At 41.8% G+C, this 16,500-nt stretch overlaps 1 protein-coding gene across 1 annotated transcript in view; it reads right to left on the bottom strand.

The window, feature by feature from the left end:
- The window catches only part of wwc3 (WWC family member 3), a 172,183-nt gene that overhangs the window by 84,226 nt on the left and 71,457 nt on the right, over positions 1-16,500 (bottom strand). Inside the window, exon 2 of the mRNA XM_052013860.1 lies at positions 7,391-7,500. Within this exon, the coding sequence (XP_051869820.1) occupies positions 7,391-7,500 (110 nt within the window). The remainder of the gene's footprint in view (positions 1-7,390; positions 7,501-16,500) is intronic.

Below are 16,500 nucleotides of genomic sequence, written 5' to 3'. Positions count from 1 at the left end.
CACAGCACTCCAACCCAGACCCTTCACTCCTTAGATTGACATATCCAATAGCAGAAAATACAGCAGCCTCCGGACAAAAAATGCTTCCCATAAAAGAGCAACAAGAAAAAGCTGGAAATAATTTACCAGTTAATTTAAATTAAAGTCTTATTTCTGTGTGGTTATATCAAGATCTAATAGATCCAATCAGTTTTACACAGGAACAGGTTGCTCTGGAGGTTATACACCACATAAGCATCTTCCCAATCTACTTCAACAGTCCTACTAGCATATCCTTCATTTCCTTTCTCCCTCCTGCATTTATCCAGCTTCTCTCTTAGGATCTTTACTATTTTTCTCAACCATTCTTTGTAGTAGCACCTTCCACATTCTGACCATTCTCTGAGTAAAGAGCATTCTGTAGAAACTTCTCTTGGTAATTTGGCCCCTAGCTAGTCTCTTTCACATGGAAGTATCAAATATCTTACTCAAGGTCCCTCACAAGGTTTCTCTCATGAATTCATCTCTGCATGATACTGATGAAGCAGTGTGCAACAGAAAATAGCAAGGGCAAATGATCTGGAATGCATATAGTGATCAGCATCTTAAAGCAATCTACAGGAATTAATTGCTGTACTAGTTTAGTTCAGTCACTGGAGTTATTTTGGCCATAGCTCAGAAAGAAAGGTGAACTCCACAGTGAGGTAGTTACCGTCTTGAGACAGTCTGAAGAAAGCAACAACACTCATGTGGTGAGAACCCACTCTGATCGACAGCTCGGCGGACAAACACTTCAACCTTACAGACTTACTAGGCTGTACTAGTCTCGGTGTGTAATGTGTCTGGATTTCACAACATCAGCCAAAGGTCGTGTCCTCTAAAGCCTGAGTCAGCTTAGCTTTGAAGTGATAAGCTAGTATAAGTAGTCCACTTATTACTTTCATTTAGTGGGGAATGCAGGAAAATGTTACTAACTTCAAGACCGATAACTGTTGAATCAATAATTGATGTACGAGTGAAAGTCCTTCGCCCACCTCAGTCGAAAGATTATTGCTTTCTGTAAGGTAGTGAGAATTTGCGTGGGAGCAAAAGGATAGTTCCAGTAACTGAGGGTTGGAGTACGGATATTTTACTGAAACCTACTGGACAGATTAAAAAAAAAATTAATTTCAAAAAGGATGAACGGAATGTTGGGCTTTATCTAAAGAGGCCTGGAAGGTAAGCTTCAGCAGTAAGCAGTTCTGATTAGAGACTACCTGCATTTACTTCAAGAGAAGGCATATTGGAAGAGATAAAAGTTAAAATAAACAAAATAAGGGGTTGAGTTATGAGGTCTGGTTCATAACCTGGGTTTATATTTCCTTCAATGTCAATAAATTTTGAATGATCTCTTATAGGAACTGAATGGGGTATAGAGGTAAACTATATCTGCTGGTGACGGGCCCAATCTTTACAATAAGAGGCAGGGTGTTCGTAGACATCGTCAGCAAGCCAATACTCACACGTGGTGTAGTGGAATAAAAAAAACAGAATGGTGAAAGTAATCAGCAGATCAGGCAGCATCCGAGGAGAGAGAAACAGAGTTAATGGTTCCAATAGATGATCTTTCCTCAGAAGTGGGGAAGTTGGAAATGAAACGAGCTTTAGATTCCAGAGAAGACAGGGGTGGAGATAGCAAAGGGAGAGATCAGTGATAGGGTGGCACTGAATCATGCAAGAGACAGTGGTGCCAGCAGAGCAAGGGGGGGAGATAGTATGTCTGGAGGAGGTACAGAAAGGAGAAGATACAGAAGGAGGAGGTACAGAAAGGAGAAGAGGAAAGAAATTTGAAATGCCAAAAGAAAGAAAAAAGAAACCAAATGCTGAAAATGAGCTCAAGACTGGAATGGCCATTTATCTGAAATGGTTGGAATCAATACTGAGTCCTGAGAGATGTAATGTGCCAAATCACAAGATGAGATGGTGTCCACTGTAACAGTGTAAGAAGCTAAGGACAGAGTTGCCAGCTCAGGAGTCAGGTCAAGAATCAAAGTGGCAGACAACTGGAAGTTCAGGGTCACTCATGTGGGTGAAAGGAGGTGCACTGCAAAGAGCTTTACTTCCCCAGTGAAGGGGAAAGAACATAGTGAGCATCAAATGCAGTATGCTAAGTAAGCCTGAATATACTGCTGCTTCACAAGCATTTGGGTCCTTGGAGATGCAAACTGGTGTCATTCAATGTGACCACAACTGATCTAACTGCAACCTCAGCTCCACATTCCTATTCACTCACTGCAACCTTTCAACCACTTGCATATCTAGTTTCTGTTTGCGTCTGCCTTCAAAATATTCAAAGACTCTGCTTCCACAGCCCTTTGTAGAAGAGAGTTCCAAAGACATTTCTGAGAGAGACCTTTTGCTTCATCTCTGAATGAGCAGTACCTTATTTTTAAACAGTGACCCTGGTTCTGGATTTTCTGCAATGCTTTAATATGACACCTCCTCAAATGCCTTCTAGAAATCCAAGTCCAGTACGTCCACCGGTTCCACGCCCTCCACAGCAGGTGACTTCTTTACAGAACTCCAATAAATTGCTTAAATACGATTTCCCTTTCACAATCCATGGCAACTGCACAATCACCTTGAATCTTTCCAAGTACCCTGAGATAACATCTTTAAAAACAGCTTCTAACATTTTCCCCTTTATGATGCCAAACCGCCTTGTAGTTTCCTTCTTCCTGCCTCCCTCCCTTCTTGAATTAAGAAACTGCAGTGCCGAAGATGTCAGTTTCCAATCCAAGGGAATCTTCCCCAAATCTAAGGAAATTAGGAAAATTAAAACTAATCCTTCATTTCACTAGCCACTTCTGCAAAGATCCTTGGATGAAGTCCATCAGGACCTGAAGGCTTGTCAGCTCACAGCTGTGATGACAGGAAGGGAGGAAGTAAAAGGGCAGATGCTGCATCTTTGTCCCAGTGGAAACCCGGACTTGCTCCCCAAAATGCAGCAGGGACTAAGGCGTCAACTGAAGGTTTCAGAGCAGAGATTGATTGATTTTTGTTGCAAAGGTAGCAAGGCTTGTATTTGGAGTTGAATATAAATTAGCTGTGATCTAATCTAACGGAGGAACAAGCTTGAGTACTCTGTGGCCTATTCCTATCCCCCTTTGCATCAGGCAGTTGCCTTTGGTCTGGTTTTACCTTTCGTAATTCTTTCTGAATTGACCATGATAAGTACTTTAGATGGATGTGGAGCATACAAATAAAGTGGGATTATTGTAGAGTTAGTGCAAATCGGTGCTTGATGGTCGGCACGGACTCAATGGGCCGAGAGGCCTGTTTCTGTGCTGTATGACCATGATATTTAAGTCTTATAATTAAATATTTTTGAGCCTTTAATGATCGCACAAAATTAAAACAAAAGGAATGGAGATCTACTTGCATAGTGAATGAACTTGTAGGCATTCATGCTCAAACAAGAAATAAAACTGTCTTCACTATTTGTGAAGCAGCAGAGACTTATCAGCTGCTGGATATCTTTAGCAAATGTTTGCATGAGCAAGATATTGAGCCGGATGACTGGGAATGAACAAATGAAGTGAGGAAGGAAGTACTGAATGGATGATTTCATAAATATGCAGTAAAAAAGTTGTAACATCTATCTGATGTACGTGCAAACTTTTAAAAACAAAACTTTCATGTAAGGGCACATTGGCTTCCTCCATGTGTGGGCTCACAAGGTCATGAAGCGGCAAGCTACGAGACTGTGGCCTCCAGCGACTTCCTTCTTACTGGACCTGCCATTGCAAATCAGTTACCACTGTTATGGAATCCAATGCCAAATTGCGTATCCAGCTGTTCACCAACAGCATTGGTGCGGTGACCTTTATATGAATACCAGTATTGGATGTTATCACATTCTTACATTACCTGAACTGTTCACCCTCCTCCCCATCCACCTACTCACCCCCACCTGAGGCAATTAAAGCTCAACAAACCGATGTCTATGATGGTATTTAATATGTCTTTTACAATGATCTTTTAACAAATGCAGGCTGATTAGCCAATGATGCAGCTGTTTGCAAAATAAAGACATTTTAAAAAGGTGGATTTAGAAACCTTACTAAACAGTAAAACCCCGCAAGGGCTGGAAAAACATCCAGCTGTAATCGATTGCAGGACAAACAAGGTTTGGGCTCAGCGAGATCAGGAAATATATTTTCTTTAAATCACATCTTATCACACCATCTGACAGGCAAGGATGATTGTACGAGTCTAGGAAAGAGTAATTCTAATGCTAAAAAGGCCAACTGACCTGATACAGAACAGTGCAGGATTATCAGAAAGAGCTATCCAGGGCTCTGTTTGATGTACTCCCTGGTCCAGTTTAAGCATATATTCAAGTATTTCAGAGAAAATAGCATAGGAAAGGCCCAGTCATCTGCCCAGAAGCTGCCAACAAGTAAGCAATGGCTTTGCACCATTTTAACACACAGAGGTGTATACGGTCACAGCCACAATGCAACCCTGCTCCTTCTCGTGCGCAAGGATACATATAGGTTTTAAATGGGTACTTGGTTATTTGTAACCTTGATGCTTGCCCCTTGCCCAGAAATCACTCGGGCAGCCGCCAGTTAAAATGATTTCCACATTCCACAATATCATCAGGATGCAATGCCACCAGTTAAGTGGAGGCCAATCTCCAAAGACGGTGACCACCTTCATGGATGGGATTAGGCGAGCAAAAGTGGTGGGGAAGGGGTGGCAAAGTGTCATTAACCCACCCCAGATGCTGGTGAGGCCGCACTTGGAGTATTGTGTTCAGTTTAGGTCACCTTACTATAGGAAAGATGTTATTAAACTGGCAAGGGTGCAGAAAAGATTTACAAGGATGTTGCCAGGACTCAAGGGACTGAGTCACAGGGAGAGGTTGGACAGGCTGGGACTTTTTTCCTTGGTGTGTAGGAGACCAAGAGGTGATCTCATAGAGGTGTGTAAAATCATGAGGGGCATGGATAGGATGAATGCACTCAGTCTATTTCCCAGGGTCGGGGAATCAAGAACTAGAGGGCATAGGTTTAAGGTGAGAGGGGAAGGTTTAATAGGAACAAGAGGGACAACTTTTTTTTTGACACATACAAAGGGTGGTACATGTGTAGAATGAACTGCCAGAGGAAGTGGTTGAGGCAGGTACAATAACAACTTTGTACAGGTAAATGGACTGGAAAAGTTTAGAAGGTTATGGACCAAATGATGGCAAATGGGACTAGCTTGGATGGGCACCTTGGTTGGCATGAACAAGTTGGGCTGAAAGGCCTGTTCCTGCGCTGTATGACTCTATGACCAATAAACCCCATGATCCCTATGGGCCGAGGAAGGGAGGGGTTTAAAAATGGCCCCTCTGAGCTTTGTGGAATGTGCAGTGTTCATCCTGCATTGTTCAATCACAAGTAGAGGCACACCTACACTCAACCAAACAGTCAGGATACCCGGATACTGTCACCATGCCACTTGAGAACCCCTCTCTGTGTTTAAACATGGACCACGAGGGCAGGTGATTTAAAAAAAACAGCTGCATTTGTTAAATACTCTTCTGTTTATCCTCAGCTGATGCACAAAACCTAGAGTCAAGCCTAACAGTGCACTGCAAAAGAAAGCTAGCCTATGGATTACAAGCAACTGTTTCTAATCTCCTTTGCACAGATGGGTTTGCCCCTGCCATAGCTTAATAATTTGATTCCAATTCACTAAGTTGATTTTGGATCTTATCATCTTGATAGACAAACAGACTTGGTGCATTGGCCCAGGCATCATACAGGCACAATATTGAGGTGCAATAAAATTCAACAGTTGGTTGACATTTTAAGCTCGGTTTATCTCGTGGGGAAGATATTTTAAACATTGAAATCCTCTGAATTTGAAAGAGCAATAAATTAACATAAACATCAAATTCATCACATTACTTCAAAAGAGTACCAAGTAAATAAATCATTTTAGCTACACTAAAACAAAGTTCTGGAGAGATATTACAGCACTAGGCAAAAATAATTCAAGTGATGGTTTACAAAAGGGATAAACAAAGGAGCCTCTTTAATTGCACTCTGCTTAAACCACTTTAAAAAGGAGCAAAATGCTCAGGGAGTCAAAAATGAACAGTGCGAAAAACTGCTTCTTCCAAAAATAAGTACCTACTGGTGTGGAATGGAAAGTTCCAACTCAGCTTTGGGGGGGGTAGACTTGAGTAGATGAGTCAACCCACATGCATCTGACCGATACAGAAGCTAATCATAAGACTATGAGTAGTAGGAACAGTTATAGGCCATTCAGCCCTTGGAGCCTGGTCTGCTGGAAACCTTTTCAAATCACACTCCACCATCCTACTTGGCTCAATACAAGCAGGCGAATACCATCAAACTACACAAACCTGAGCACTCAGCAGGTATGTTGCTGGCATTCCATTAAAACATTGCTGATCTGTACCTCAACTCACCCACTTCATACCCCCAATTCCCCTACCCCCCAATAAAAAATTCTATCTTGATTTTGAAATATTTATGGGGATAAAAAGGATATGGAGGCTTTGGAGAGGGTGCAGAGGAGGTTTACCAGGATGCTGCCTGGTTTGAAGGACATGCGTTATGAGAAGGGGTTGGACAAGCTGGGGCTTTCTTTCTAGAGCAGTGCAGGCTGAGGGGAGATTTAATAGAAGTTTATAAAATTACGCGAGGCATAGATAGACAGCCAGTATCTTTTTCCCAGGATTGAAATGTTGAGTACTAGAGGGCATGAGAAGGGGAAAGTACAAAGGAGGTGTGTGAGGCAAGTTTTTTTTTGTGTACACAAAGAGTTGTAGGGGCCAGGCATAATGGTAGAGGCAGATAACACGGGAGTGTTTTAAGAGACTCTTGGATAGAAACATGAATATGCAGAGAAGGGAGGGATATGGTCACTGTGTGGGTAAGAGGCATTAGATTAATTAGGAGTCATTGGTTTAATTAGTTCAGCACAACATCGTGGGCCGAAGGGCCTGTCCTTTGCTGTACTGTTTTATGTAAAACTCTAGCCTGCTCTAACCTATGTGTGGAAATGTGTAACCTGATTTCGCTATGTGATCTAGCTCTTGATTAAGACCCCATTCTCTGAATCCTTTTATCAGTTTTAAAAAGGTCCATCGCCATCCTCAACCTGCAAATGGAGACTGCGCATAAGTCTGCATGTGTAGTCTGACAGGACAATGGATCCAAAGTTGATGATAGTCCCAAGATACAAGAGGCAGGCATTTCACAATTTTGAAGGGTAAACACTTTAGGAAGGCAAGGCTGAAGGAATTGAAGATTATGGCCCTTACTTTGGAAAGACAGTGTAGACTCTGCCACTACAACGCAGCATGGAAACACCGTGTTCCACTTGTTGAATGCACACTTATACTCACGGTTGATGTGGTCAATGTAGTAGATGCCAGCCTGTGGATCATAAACTATTTCCCAGCCCAGTGGCAGTTCATCACCAACACAGTCAGCAAATGTCAGTGGCTTGGTCAGTCTGAAAACACAATAAAAGGCGTACACGGTAAACATCTGCACTCTCGGGGGTTGTGCTAAACATCCAGTTTCAAAAATCAACACAACAGGAGCAACTGATTAAAAAAGTAACTTTGCTTTGCTGAGACAGGGATAACCATCCAATCCCGAGTGTTGTCAGCATTCAACCAGATCATGGCTGATCCCCACCTTAATTCAACCAACCTTAAATATCTATTGATCAGGGTTTCGATATTTTCAATTGTTCCTCAGCCTCCTGACCTTGTATTGGGTTAGGGTTCAGATTTTCACCATTCTTTTTGTGAGAGTGAGCTTCCCAAAATGGTCCTTATTCTAATTTTAAGATCAGGGTCCCTCCCAGTGGAGGCTCTAGTTTCTCTATACAAGGACTGTTGAGCAGAGTGTTGTGGGACTTGGCAAAACAAAGATCAAAGTGAAGAACTACCCCATCTCTAAGCTGTGACATTCTGCAGATCCACACACTCTCTGCCCCTCTTCTGTAATTATAAGTAACCATCCAAACAAAGGTCATAAGCCACACATTGAGTGGACAGTGGAGAGACAGCAGGAAAATGACTTTCTTGTTCACTATACAGAAGGTATCAGGACTCAAAATACTTCTGCATCCTCTCATGAATGTAATGAGTCCTGACTTCATCTCTTTCAATTATGGCTCCCAGGACACTAGCTATTTGGCCAGTAATTGTCAGGTCTTTGTTACAGTTACTGCAATGAGACAAACTGCACAAAGCTGCGTATAAATCATTCCTGGACTGGTGAGACTTCCTCGTATAATCGCTGTACATCCACAGCATTAGTCCCACGGACAAAGATATTAAGGCAGTAGATGTCCTCATCCCCTCCTGCTCTCACATCCGATTGTGCTTCTCACTGCCAAGTCTTGCCAAACTAGCTCCAGAGAAGTAGATCGGAAATAAACTACCAGAGAGTTGCATACCCTTGAGCTGTTAGTCCGGCTCACCATGGCAGTGTTAGCTTCCTAAAACAGATGCATTATATCCCCTTGCCATGTCCTTACTTACTGCCATGCACATACCACTCAGTAGCCCTTGCTAGCAAAATGAACCAGAGAACTCTCACATCTACAACACTATGCAATGTCTACTATTTTTTCCTCCAATACTTCACGGACGGCCAACTTACATGCTTATTATGAAACAGAAGGAACACATTTGGCCCATTGGGTTCACGTTGCCTCCCAGCAGAGCAATGCCATCAGTCTCATCACACCTCGTGGCCCTGTACCCCTTCAACTTATTCTCTCTCACATGCTCATCAACCCTCCTTTCTTTTGAAGTTTATGTATACTAGGGGAAATTTACAGTGGCAAATCCCCACATTTTTAGGATGTGGGAGGAAACTGGAGCACCCTAGGAAAACCCACACAGTCACAGGCAGAACGTGCAAACTCGACAAAGGCAGTGTCAGAGGTTAGAATTGAACCCAGATCCCTAGAGCAGTGAGATAGCGGCACTACCTCTTGCACCATTGTGCCGCCCCATTTAACATTTGCCCACTTGGACATCCTGCCACTGGTCCTTGTGCTGAAGAGGGTGGAATGTGCCACTGCCAGTGAGACTTAGTCCAGATGGCTGGAAGGCTGATGTACGCTGCTTTGATTATTCCATCCCAAGCCTGGTTATTTTAAAATTGATAAATGTGTTCCCAGGGCCAAGGTGCATAGTTAAGCAATGGATTGCATCAAGCAGTCATGTTCGAATGACTCTTCGGGTGCCCTGACGATGGGGGAAAGGGAAAAGACAGAGAAACTGAGGTAGAGTAGGCCATCCAGTTTCAAGCAGTCAGGTATGGTTTCATTGCAAAGGAGTTATAGCTGGGCAAGGCTATAGACAAAGCAGTTTGCTGGTGGCTAGCATGTATGGGCAGCCATTGCATCATTCCTGAAACATGCACTTCTAAACCCCCAGCCAGGCATTGGGATACTGTCGACCTCATCTGCTCCAATCCAAAGTATGAAGGTGGCGGATGGGAAGGGGGAGGAGGGGGAAAGAGAGGTGGTCTTTCCACATCGCTGCAAGGCCATTTTATGTCATCCAATGCACACCACATGGACTTCCCCACTGCCCATACCATCATCATCCAAGCATTTGTTTGCATTTCAATCTATCTCCTTTTCCTAAAATAAACCATTTCTCCTCTCGACTGAAAAAAAAGCATCAAAATCCGAGGCAGTGAGAAGCCTGTTTACAAGAAAATGTCAAGCACATTCCATTCCTCAAGGAGCAATAAAATTACTTCCTTCACCTCCGCTATCAGAACTTAAAGCTCCTGCAGCTTTGGAATTTGGCTTTTGCTGAGAGCAATAACAGTTTGCCTCAAGCAACAGATCACTAGATTAGCAATTTCAACACAAGGAATTTACATTTTGTATTGAATAATATCTACTTTTTAAAAAGGTGGCAATGATGGCAATGACATGAAAAGACCGACAGTCACTATTACAACAAAAAAATGGGGGCAAGTTTTCCCCTGGAGTTCTTGCCAAAAACAGATCATCTGTCCATTTTCCTCATTGCCATTTGTGGGAGCTTGCTATGTGCCCTTTGCTGCCCTGTATTTCAGTGCTTCTAAGAGCTTTGGCAACATCCTCAATTCATGAAAGGAATTATACAAGTTAATTTTGTTTTAAATAATAATGCAGCTTGTCATAAGAGAGATTAAGCAGACCAGGCCTATACTCTCATGATCAGAAGAATGAGAGGTGATCTTACTTATCTAAACTCATAAATGGACTTGATAGGGTAAAACTTGCTACTGGGTGTCCAGAGCCAGGGATTGCAGTACCATATTAAGGAGATGGTCATTCAGGATAGAGATAGGAAGAAATTTCTTCCATAGGTGTTGAATTCCAAAGATTCACCAGTGGATGCAAATCTTTGGAGTTCTCCTCCCAAGAAGGTCAAGGAGGCCCAGTCACTGAGCATATACAAGACAGAAATCAATAGCTTTTTAGTATTAAGGGATCAATGGATACAAGGTTAGTGCAGGAAAGTGGCACTGAGGAAGAAGACCAACTGTGATCTTAATGGATGGCAGAGCAGAGGAGTGGGCCAAATGGCCTATCCTGCTTCTATTTCTTACACAAGAATATTACTGGTACTACCAGTAATTTGGTGTACCAGGATGCTGCTTTCCCTGGAGTGGCAGAGGCTGAGGGGAGACCTGATACAAGTTTATGAGGGGCATAGATAGAGCAAACAGCTGGTATCTCTTTCCCAGGGTTGAAATGTCTAATACTAGAGGGCATGCATTTAAGGTGAAAGGGGGCAAGTTCAAAGGAGATGTGCGGGGCAAGTTTTTTTAAAAAACACAGACAGTGATGGTACCTGGAAATGCACTGCCAGGGGTTGTAGTGAAGGTAAACACGATAGAGGCATTTAAGAGGTTCATAGTTGGGCACATGGATGTGCAGAAAATGAAGGGACATGGACATTGTGTGTAGGCAGAAGGCACTAGTTTAGTTAGGTGTTTAATTACTTGCTTAATTAGTTTAGCACAACATAGTGGGCAAAAGGGCCTATTCCTGCGCTGTACTGTTCTATGTTCTATGGTTCCCCCATTATCACAACACCAATTTTTGTATTATAATAAAGATAAATTTTGTAAGTAACCTACTGCATTGGAAAACATTTTAAGTCTACTAGTGGCTTCACCCACACAAAGATAGGGAAAGGCAAAATGTTCCCACAGGTTACAGTTCAGATGCTGCAAGTTTGTTTTGGGATCTTCTGCAAACGAGTTAAGAATTGTGAAGCTGAGTGTCACAGAATGGTCTCATGCAAAGAGGGAGACCAGCATGGAAAGTGTAATGTGTGAGACACGGCAAATTGGAAAAGTTTAATGACACTTTGAGAGTTCAAGAGTTAAACAGTAAACTACATTCTTAAAATTTTAAGGAAATAAGTTTGCTTTTTCATACAGCAATAAAGAACTATATTTGGTAACACTAGTTTTTGGGTTTACTTAGAATTCCTTTCTGCAGTACTTTAACTGAATTATTAGCCAGTTTATTTTAAAAAAGGTTCAATGATTGGTGTCAAATTCCTTGGTGCCTTAATTTAATACAAACATTTTGATCAACATGCTTATCAAAGAGTCAAATCTCACTGCATGATGCTGGCAACTCTGGGAATGTGCTTCTATGAGCTCTTGTCTGCTATTGTAACAAAATCATTACCAAATTTAAACAAGTTAACATCTTTATTAAAGCCAGCGCTGGAATTTCATTTGAAGGTGCTAACATTTATTGGTAAGAAATGATGGGCCCTTCCAATCCCAAAGCCTGTGGAACATTGTGAAGACGTACAGCTCGCTTAGAACTACAAAACCAAGGTGGTCTCTATTTTACTGCACTGATTTTGCAAGTGAAGGTTAAAAAGTGGAGTTCAATTAATATTAACTAGTGAAATGGATATTTAGGCAGTCCTCGCATTACTCGGGCTGACTGTCAATCTGCAGAATTTGGCTGTGTGACTGAAGCTCCATTTTTTGTCTTGTTAATTGCGGAAAAAATCAGTCATCCTGGCATTCCGGCACCATTCCATTCCCTCCTATCACCCCCTGCTGCTCGGCAAGAAGTGGCGGCCAAGTCTCCAAACTTAAACTTGGATAACGGCAGTAAGAACTTGCACCACCTAGAGTCATAGAGCACAGAAATGGGCTCTTCAGGCCAACTGGTCAGTGCCAAGATTCCTATCTAAACTAGTCTATTTGCCCTGTTTGGCCCATATCCTTCAAAACCTTTCTTATCCACGTACCTGTCCGAGTACCTTTTAAATGTTGTTGAAGTACCTGCCTCAACCAGTTCCTCTGGCAGCTCGTTCCATATACAGACCACCCTCTAAGTGAAAAAGTTGCCCATCAGGTTCCTATTAAATCTTAGCTTTCTCATCTTAAACCTACGCCCTCTCATTCTTGATTCCACGACCATGGGAAAAAACACTGTCTATGCCCCTCATGATGTTATACATCTCTATGAGATCACCCCTCATTCTCCTATGCTCCAATGAAAACAGTCCCAACCTACTCAACTTCTCTCCATAATTCAGTCCCTCAAGTCCCGGCAACATTGGAGTCCTGGAGTGGAGGGTTCAACACTGGAGCTTGCTCACTTTCATCTGCAATGACCCAACTGCTGGACTAGAAGAGGTCTTTTTCCCCCCTACCTTACCAGTTTTCTCCTTTCCTCCAGTAAACACCTCATCTTCTTACAGCATCTCTGCATTTCACATGAGCATTACTACATAGGACCTGATGCCATGCCATACAAATCAGCTGGACTGGTGACCAAATGTTTGGTCAAAGAGTTCAATATTAGAGGCACTACAACCCAACAGAAAGTCAGAGAAATTTATGAAAAAGTGAGTAGCAGAGGGTATAATCAGAGACACTGGATACTTAAGAAGTTGGAGCATCAGAGGATGTGGCAGAGCTAGGGAGGGAGTGAGGCCATAGAAGAAGTTGACAAGGTTGATAATTTTAAAAAGAGAGACAGTAAATTGGTCAAAGTCAATGTAAATGATGAACCTACAGCAATAATGGATGCCATAGCACGGAAACAGGCCCTTTGGCCCACTTGAGTCCCCACTGACCATTACTTGTCCATCTGCATTAATTCTACACTAGTCTCACTTTATTCTCCCCACAACTCCCCCACCCTCCAGATTTTATCACTCACCTACACACCAAAGGCAACTTTACAATGGCCAATTAACCTACCAACCAGCATATCTTTGGGATGCAGGAGAAAACCAGAGCACCTGGGGGGAACCCACATGGTCACAAGGAATATACAGGTGAGGTAGCAGCACTACCTGCTGCACCGCATGTGAATAAGTCCTGACATATCATGCAAGCAGCTTTGGATGAATTCAAATTTATGGAGGGTAGAAGATGGGAAGATAGTCAGGAGAGCAATGAATGAAGAAAACAACTCTGGATGAGAGATAAAAACATACAGTATGGCTACAGGCAGCCATTCTTCATGTTACTTTAGACAGCATGCTGCACCAGGCATTCAACCACGAAGTAGATCAATAGGCGGCCAAATTCCAGACAGAGATTTGTTTAACGCAGTTGATCACCCAAATCGAACCACAAAGATCTTTATATAAAGGTTGTAAAGGAAAATATCTAAAGAAACTTCACTGAAGAAGCCTAAAAATGGCACACAGTCTTTGCAAAGAGATTAATAAGCTTGGTCAAATTGCCAAATTTGGAGAAAGATTATAAATGGATAGAGACAAAGAGATTCAGTGAAGGGAATGCAAGGAAAGACTTCCATTTCTGTAACAACTTGTACAACTCCAGAATGTCCCCAATGCACTCCAATGAAGAACTTTTGAAATGCAGACATCATTGTAATGTAGGAAATCTGACAATCTTCCACCACAAAATATGGACTAAATAATCAGTTTGAATGATGTGATTTGAGAGATGAATATTACTCATGACACCAAGAAAACTAACCTCAAATCTTTTCCAAATTACATTCATTGATCTTGCTCCAGGAGAGCAATTTTGAAAGCTCACTGCTGCACTCCTTCTGGACTGGAAGGAAACATGAGCTTAGTTTTATTCTGGAGTGGGAGTTGAACCCATGAATTTCTGACTTAGTGCAAAAGTGCTGTTCAAAAATCAAAAAAAAAACTGGAGATGCTGAAAATCTGAAACAAAAACAAAAAATGCTGAAAGTACTAGAGTCAGACAACATCTATGGAATGAAAAACAGTTAATCTTTCATCTGAAACATTAACTGCTTCTCTTCCCACAGATGCTGCCTGACCTACTGAGTGTTTCCAGCATTTTCTGTTTCTATTTCAAGAATGCTGAATAGGGTGGTAGCCAGCACCAAGAGTCACAGCTGTACAATTCAATCCTAACACCAATTGCAGTACAATCTATCATGAAGCCCCTTTGAGAAAGTGGCCTAGAGATTCATCCCAGATTGGCTGCACTAAATGCATTATGTAGTCACAAAAATGCATCATACCTCACCTCAGAAATTCAGTTCATAGACTTTGAGACACAAATGACTTCAAGGGTTATAGGAAGAGGGCAGGAGTATGGTACTGAGATAGCATCAGTCATGAGTATATTGAATTGTGGAGCAGATTTAAAAAGGCCAAATGACCTATGCTGCTGTTTAATAGATCTGCATTTCTGAGGCAGTATAACATGCTGCTGTAAGCATATAACAAACCTAAAACCATCAACTGAGGTGGATTCCCAGGCAGTGCGTTTTTCCCATCTATATTTAATTTGGTGATTACTCCGATCATTGTGCATAGGCTATAATCAAAAGGCAAAAACTGAGAGATGCTAGAAATGCAAAAAAAATAGAAAATATTGGAAACACTCTGCAGGTCAGGCAGCACCAGTGGAGAGGGAAACAAGAGTTAATGTTTCGGGTGGATGACCTTTTAATACCCACTGTGCATAAGCAATTTGAAAACACTTGCAGTGCAAATTCCTGATCCATACCAACATAATAAAACCTTGCAAGATCCAACAGCTGCCAACCCTTGAAAGAAACAGCTATGGAGCAATTATTCTTAATGCAAAGAATCTTTAAAAGCTATTCCATCCCAATCAACAGTGCAATTAAAGCATTTGCAAATGAGGAACTGGTCAGTTTGAAACACCAGAGATGAAAAAAAATCAAAAGTTTGGATCAGTAAGGGCTCCTGTAGTAGCACATAAATGAAAGGAAAAGTTACTTACAAGGCATTAGCTTCATATTTTATTGTTTATAAATTTTTCCTGTTGGAGTTTGAAGAGAAAAGTTCAATTGTAAATGTACAACTTTATTGCATAGCTGTTATTTCTCATGCGCGTTCACCTTTGGGGAGGGGGGCGGGGGAAATTGCTTCATAATTTAAAATGCAAAACCTCCCAGCATGATTTAATCAGTTACTGAAGACTGCAGAGATCCTATCACAGCACAGCTTCCTCAACGGAACTGATACAATTGTCAGAAGGGTTCTGGGTTTTATACGGCGTTTATTCCCAAATGTTTATCCAAATATTTACCACTTTTGAAAAGATATTTAGAAGTAGAAAACATTGGTATCTACTACTGAGGAAGTTCTTTGAATTGGATCAAAAATAAATCTAGAAGAGAAGGAGAATCAGAATTGTAACAGTCCAATCGATCCAGCAGGCAAACTGTTTCTCCCACTTCACACTCACTTTAGAATTATTGAGCACAGGAAGTCGTCATTCAATTGACAATACCAGTGCTAGCTGTTTAAAAGAGCCATCCAATTACTCCTCCTCATTTTTTCCTTATAATATTGGTCTATCCACCAATGCAGATCTCACAGCAATGCCACACTCCCCCCATTGCCTGAATTCTCCTACCACACTGGGGGTAATTTGTAAACTACCAACATGTCTCTGGGGGAAAGTGGGAAATCCATGTGGACACAGGTAGAATGTGCAAACTCCAAACAGCCAATGTGTTGGGTCTTTGGTGCTGTGAGGCAATGGCTGCACCACTGTATTGCCACTCCTTGTCTTCTGATCCCCATAGCCCTGTATAACTCATGTCATCACTTACTGTGAGGCGTAATATGCATAAGCTTCAACTGAGAGTTTCAGACCCACTCTACTGTGATGTGGTCATTTCATTCCTGTTTCTTTAAAACAGCATAGGTGCTATTTAAACAATGGTGTTTGCACATACGTGTGGTATTGATGCAGCTTGGATTTAAATAGAGACGACTTTTTAGTCTGGATGCATTGCATGCATCAGGATTCCATTTAAGTATAACTGCAGGTTCTATAATGTTACCAGCCCCAAACATGCACCACATTCCTTGCAACACATCCCCCAATCTGCCTTTTAAAAATAAAGTTGTGATTTAAGACAGTGGGAAGAATGCAACAGGTTTTATTCTCTTGACTGGAAAACAAAAAGCAATTGGTGCGATAACTACATTCAGCAGGAAGTAATATT

This window comes from Pristis pectinata, chromosome 4 (genome assembly GCF_009764475.1).
Source record: "Pristis pectinata isolate sPriPec2 chromosome 4, sPriPec2.1.pri, whole genome shotgun sequence".
Taxonomy (NCBI): domain Eukaryota; kingdom Metazoa; phylum Chordata; class Chondrichthyes; order Rhinopristiformes; family Pristidae; genus Pristis; species Pristis pectinata.
This window is presented reverse-complemented; position numbering and strand designations above follow the sequence as displayed.